Here is a 6,411-nt window from a genome sequence, read left to right on the forward strand (position 1 = left end):
GGAAGGAGAGGAGAGCAAGCCTGTAGGTGCCTTGTGGAGAAGGGCAAGAGAGGGAATAACACTGGATGGCAGCCTCCAACACCCTCGGAGAGGGAGAGGCTGAGAATGGCTTTTGGCCTTGAGCTGGGGAAATTCTGCAGCATGGGAGGCAGCTGGACCTCTGTGAGATCCCGGGGGTCTTACACACACACACAGAGCATGGGGAGGGAGAAGGCACGTGGGCCTAAAGGCATCACACAGCCGAGCGTGGCAGGAGCCAGGCCAACCCTGCGGGAGTGGAACCATCCCTGGGTGTGATGTCTGCCGTGGCAGTGCAATTTGGCAGGGGAAGGCGTGGGGCGTCATCTCCCCACTGCGCTGAGGTGTCCAGGGCCTCGGAAGAGGTTGCGGAGCTGTCTCTCAGTGTCCCTGCACCTTCTGGGTGCCTCTGCTAGATGAGAATTCGGAACAGGAAGGAGATGGCAGCTCCAAGGGCCAAGCCCAGCGAGAGGAAAAAGGCCATGACGGCTCCAGCTGTCTCCGCTTCGTGGGCAAGCACTCTCCTAGGGGAGAAACAGGTATCAGAGCCATCCTTGGGGATGCCCTGCCAGGAGCTCAGCAGAGGGAACCACAGAACAGCCTCTGCAGCAAAGGACTGGCAAGACCAAATCCACCTCAGCTCCACGAGCCTGAAAAAAAAGGCTCGTAGGGGAAGGAAAAGCACACCAGGCAGGCTGCCCCAAAGCGCCCAGCGCCAGGGCCACCCCTCCCCGGCTCCTGCCCCGTGCACCACAGCCCGCCTGGCTGAGCCCCAGCTGGGCTCCTCGTCCTGTCCGTGCTCCGGCGCCGGACAAGGCTGTTCACCCTGCCTGGGGTGCTGTGCCCCGCTCTGCTCCCCCCCAAATCCCTGCTGCCTCTGGCCCCTTCCCCAGCACGGCAGGTGGGGGAAACTGAGAGCCCAAAGGCAGCTCTAGGCTATGGAGGCACAAGGCTGGGGGACGGCACACGGGGGTTGTCTTCCCCGAGGTGGTGTGGCGATTCCCTTCTGCACCTGCATCCCCTTCTCCAGATGCCAGGGCTGGGCAGAGCCAGACTCCGGTTCTTCTTCCCCTGTCCCCGGCTCTTACTCACTTGGGCCCGAAGCACATGCAGAGGCTGGCCAGGGAGCCGTTGGGGATGGGGAAGAAGATCATGAAGATGATGTACCAGGCGTCATGCGAGAACACGACGGGCAGGTAGACACGGGGCTGCACGTTGCACAGCATGAAAAGAGGGATGAAGATGACGCGGAGGGCCACCAGCACTGGCAGGAGCCAGCTGTCCTTCCCGGGCTGGGAGAAAAACAGGTCACTGAGCAGCTGAGAGGCGGAGAGTCCCCATCCCGTGGCACGCTGGCCGGGGCTGCGGAGGAGCCACAGGGAGGGCAAAGTTTCGGGGAGACTTTGCTGCAGCAAATCTCGGCACCGCCACTCGCTGTGGTTAAGGAGGCCCCACTAGGTCTGACTACTGCCCTGAAGTCCCACCCCAGCCGACTTGGAGAGCAGCAGCACTAGATGCACAATACTGATCTGGGCTTGCAAGCAACATGCTAAGCCCTCGCTGGAAACAGCCGGCAGGCAGGCAGGAGAGCCTCCTGCACGCTCACGCAATCTCCTCCTGCAGCAAGGATGAGGCTGGCCGAGATGAATCCCCTCTGGCACCTCAGGGCCTGCAAACTGGGCTTTAACAAGCTCTTCAGCCTCCTACGCCATCCTCCAGCCAAGTGGGGCGAGATCCAGCAATCTGGGAATGGGATTAGGCTGGGGCTGTTTTGGACAGTGCTGGGAAAGGCATGGACCCAATTAAAGTCTCCTTGGATCCTCGCAGAGTGCCTGGATGCAGGAGGCTGGGATGAAGGCAGCACTGTCCCGTGTTGTCCCTGCTGCTGGGACCGAGGGCCCCCTGGTACGAGACATGCCTGGGGTCCCCTCAGTGGGGTGCCAGGGTGTCAGATGATAGGGCTTACTGGTCTGGGGACAGGAGAGACCCACAGCTGCCTTGGGGCTGGTGTACCCATGGGACACCTCCCGAGCACAGGGGAAGCTGAGGTTAGGCCAGTTGCCGTGTCTGTGGGCAAACTGGCAAAAGCAGCAGGCTCTCCTGCCCGAGGAAGAGACAAGGAGCGAGCGGGGCCCCGACCAGGGAAACGAGGCCCAAACCGCACGCAGTCAGACTTTCCACACAGCCTTGTTTTGGAAACGTGTCCTGCTGGGTCATCCCACCACGGAGGCTGCGGCCTGGACACCAGGCAACGCGGCTCATGGCCAGGGCTGAGGGCAGCCAGCAGTGGTGGCCAGGGCAGAAGCAGCTCCAGGCCATGGGGAAGCCAGGCCCGGACAGACCCCGTGGTGCGTGGTGCTGAGGAACATTAGAGGAACTTCTCTAAACAAACAGCCTGAACAATACGGGGGGAAACGGCACTTGGGGGGTGGGCAAAGGGGCAGGAAGAGACACAGACAGGACAGCCCCCTTCCTCGCCAGCCCCCATCACTCAGCCCCAGCAGCTCTGAGCCAGGCAGGGGAGATGAGGGCAAGGGGACGCAGCAGGGGCCACCTCTGTGACCGGTGTGGCACGGCTCTGCCCTGCTCCCAGGACAAGGCTCTTTAAAGCAGCTGTGTCCTGTGCCAGAGGTTTTATTTTGGGCTGCCCTGTCTTTCACCCTCCTTCCTTGTCGCCGTCCTGCCTGGCTGTTTGCATAGCTGGAGCGAAGGTTTGTTTACAGAGTGGCTGAAGTGGAGGAGGCAGCTTCATCCGAGCCATCCTGAAAGAGGAGTGGGAGGACAGGACAACATTGTGGTTCCCGGCTCTGACCCATGAATCTCTGCTGGGACTTGAAGTCAGGGCAGGAGGCAGCTCGGTGCCTCCTTCCTCCGAGCCGTGATAGCAGCCCCAGTGACGTCCACGGCTGGGGATGAGGAGTGCCGGGGCATCTGTGCCCTGCCCCATGCTTACCCACGTGAAGAGGGCGGTGAGGCTCCGTCCTGTCCAGTCAAAGACATTGAAGAGCAGGAAGCAGGAGACAGGGATGAAGTAGACACCTGCAGAAGGGGGAGAAGGTCAGTGATGTGCCAAGGGTGCCCCAGGCCCTCCTGCCGATTGCATGGAGACTGTCCCTCAGGTCTGTGTCCTCCTCATTTCCCGCTAAGCCAGGCCCGTATCTGGATACAAAGCATCATGCACAATGGTCTTTTCTTCCCCTCAGGCACCCCCTACTACTTCAAGGCCACATTCTTTCCTCTCGTTTACCTTGTTCCCAGTTTTCTCCTTCCCCACCCCATCTCTGGCCGTGCTTACCCCATCTTTTTCCCTCTCCAAGGATGGTGGACACCTTAGCTGTGATGGAAGGGAAGACGCCAATGGTGACCGTGAAGACGAAGCAGACGGACACAGCCATGACCCAGAGCTAGACGGAATTAAAAAAGAGGCTGGCACCAATTACAAGGCAAGAGACCAGTGCAGGGCTGCTCTCCCGACACTCTCCTAGACCTGTGCCCATCCCCTGATGCGAGGGGCAGGGCAGAGGCTGCCGACAACTCACAGACCTTCTTAAAGATAGTGACGACCGAGGGCTTCTCATCAGAGATGTGCACAGGGATGATCTTTGAGTTATTCTGCTCCACCCCGTTGGGCTCGTCTGCAGGGAGAGACACAAGTAGGGCATAGCAGAACCCAGAAAGCTGGCATCTAATTTAGTCCTGTCTCATTCTTCCTCTCAGCTCTTCCTCTTTTTCCTTCCTCTTCCTCTCCAGCCCCTCACCTTTCTTAATCAGGTCTCTCTTGGTCTCCAGCTCTGCATTGTACACACTGTACTCCGTCTTGTCCTTCATGGAATAGTATCGGAAGAAATCCTGCAGAGAGACACCCACGGAGAACTCACTCGTGCATGAGGAAAGAAGGCTGCCAGGGCTGTGTGGCAACAGCAGATAGGGGCAAACGCAACACAGGCAAAGTGCTCCTCCTACTTCTGTCCGACACTAACACTTTCCTGTTCACCCAGGGGCTTGTTCCCACAGTACCCCAAGGACACCAGGGTATCTGAGGTGGGAAGTATCCCAGAGAGCTCCCTCGGGAGAGGGGAGAGCTTGCCCTGACCCAGGAGGTGGGAGGCTGGCAGGAGCCAAGGCGGGGGTACGCAATGGTCCCATGTCCCCACACCCTTCCCCACCAGGCCGACAGAGTCTCACCATGCGAGGCAGGAGGATGTAGGAGATGATTGCCAGCAAGATCGCCATGCAGGCCGTGGTGAAGTAACCGATGTAGCTCTCGGGTTGCCGGGCACCAACTGGGAGCACAGGAAGGGAGAAGATGCAAGAGGGGGAAGGAATAAGATGACGAGGGCTGAGAGGAGCAAGGACCTGCTGCCATCACCCACCCAACCCTGCAGCGTGGCCCCCGCAGATTCTGCGGGTGCTCAGGGAAGGCCCTGCCAGCCACAGCGTAGGGATTACTCACTGGCAATACTGAAGATCATTGCCAGAGCGGCAAAGGTGCCCGCCAAGCCCTGCCCGCTCATGATGGGAGCTGTGTAGCTGGCAGGCAGGAGCCCTGCCAGACCAAAGAGGCTGCTCTGGAGGATGGCGCCGAAGGCTGTGAAAGGGAAGGACGAGCAGAAATGAGGAATAAAGGCAAGGTTGGACCGCACCTCGGCGGGGAGGCAAGGCAGGTCCCCCTCCTCCTTGGCTCTCCCGCAGTGAGGTGCATGCTCCTCTAGAGAGAACAGTCCTAGCCATGGGGCTGTGCCCCTTTTCCTTCCCCCTACTGTCTCACGCACAGTTGATGAAGACGATGCTGATCATGGTAAAGACGAAGAAGGGAAGAGGCTCCATGTCGACCTTCACCATGATGGCGGTGACTAAAAACACCAGCCCGATGGCCACAAGGCTGCCCAAGATGCGGATCTGCTGGGGAATCCTGCAAGAGAGGGTGTCAGTGAGGAAAACCCACCCTCCAAATCCAAAAGCCTGTGAGGCTGGGGCCAAGCTCTCCCATGGGAACCCCAGCTGAGCCCCAGCACAGGAGACTGGTGTTTTGCCTTTGACTTGACTGAGCGGGCTGTGTCTTGGCTCAGTGCTGGGGCAGGAGGACGGGCCAGGGCTGGGTGACCCGATGGGGGCAAGGATGGGGCAAGGCTCACCGCTGGTGGATGAAGGAGTTGAGGCAGGTGAAGATGAGGAGGGGCACCATGGCGCAGAGAGTCATGAAGTTGTCAAACATGGACTGCAAGTAGGATTGGGGCAAGGCAGTCCCACTGGTCTTGTTCGAGGTGTGGTTCATCTTCTCCATGTCCGCAAGGCGGCCGATGAAATACTGCGAGGGAAGGAGCCTGGTGAGGCTGAGGTGCTGCCAGGCCTCCCCACAACGTGCTCAGGCCACCCTCATCCCCCCTCCAGCAGCATGCCCAGCCCAGGGCTCCCTCCTGCTGCCTCACTGCCACTTGTCCCACCCAGGTCACCCACACTTCTGTCTCCTGCAGGGAAATGCCATGTGGCGTCACCCCTACAGGGGATAGGGGACGATGAGTGTCACGGGCAGCAGCAGGAGGGAAGCTCTCACCTCCCTGGCAGTCATGAAGAAATTCCATGGCAGCAGCGTTCCCAGGCCGAGGATGAAGAAGATCAGCCAGACACCCTTGTACCTGCAGAAGGGGCAGAGTGGTTTGGAGCGGGACTCCGGGCAGGGCAGAGGACAGGCACCGCTTCTGACTGTCCCCAACCCTGCGGCTGGAGGCACCAGGAGGAAGAGGGAGGATGAAATCTATTGCCCTGCCCCACAGCCCCTGCTAGCCTGGGCTGCAGGAGGAGTCGTGGTGCTGCCGAGGGGCTGTAGGAAGCCCTCCCCAGAAGGGTCCGCAGGCAGGGGGAGGCTGGCTGCCCCTTGGCACGTGGCACCCAGACGCACAGCAGCGTCACCAGAACTGGGAGGGAGGAACCCTCCCCAGGCATGTCCCAGCGCCAGGGACTGTTTACAGCCTGTTTGCTGTGGAAAAGCTGATGGAGAGAGCATCTCAGGGAAGGGACAGCTCAGTAGTCCGGTGAGCGCATAGGAAAGGGGGTCCCCCAGATGCCGTGTCCATGTCCTCCCTCATCTCCCGGTATCCCGGATGCGCCCCCACACCTACCCCGAGCCCAGCATTACCTATCTTGGGGCCCGTCTCTAGCTGTCATCTTGTGCGGCAAGGCTCAGCGCAGGTCCCAGCGAGTCTCGCGGCTGCCCTCCGTCTGGGAAGCAAACAGGATTTATGGGGGAGCGAGGGATGAAGGCCAGGCCAGGGGCGCTGCTGGTTTTAACCTCTCGGCCGTGCCGACCGGAGCCGGCGAAGGCGGGAGCGCGGTGAGCGGCCTGGAAGAGCCGCTGCTGGAGGAGGACACCCAGCCTTCCCCCCGGGAGGGAAA

At 60.5% G+C, this 6,411-nt stretch overlaps 1 protein-coding gene across 1 annotated transcript; it reads right to left on the reverse strand.

Annotated features, from left to right (window-relative positions):
• Window positions 1-430: 430 nt before the first annotated feature.
• Window positions 431-6,239, reverse strand: SLC29A1 (solute carrier family 29 (equilibrative nucleoside transporter), member 1). Its single transcript, XM_010156866.1, has 12 exons — window positions 6,155-6,239; window positions 5,573-5,654; window positions 5,154-5,326; window positions 4,791-4,930; window positions 4,472-4,606; window positions 4,204-4,301; window positions 3,777-3,867; window positions 3,562-3,653; window positions 3,314-3,422; window positions 2,972-3,057; window positions 1,111-1,310; window positions 431-542 (listed from the first exon to the last, which is right to left on the reverse strand). Exons 1-12 carry the CDS (start codon window positions 6,181-6,183, stop codon window positions 431-433), a joined length of 1,347 nt encoding a protein of 448 aa, XP_010155168.1. The 5' UTR covers window positions 6,184-6,239.
• Between the last annotated feature and the right edge of the window lie 172 nt (window positions 6,240-6,411).

The sequence above is a fragment of the Eurypyga helias genome, unplaced genomic scaffold, assembly GCF_000690775.1.
Source record: "Eurypyga helias isolate BGI_N326 unplaced genomic scaffold, ASM69077v1 scaffold44148, whole genome shotgun sequence".
NCBI lineage: Eukaryota > Metazoa > Chordata > Aves > Eurypygiformes > Eurypygidae > Eurypyga > Eurypyga helias.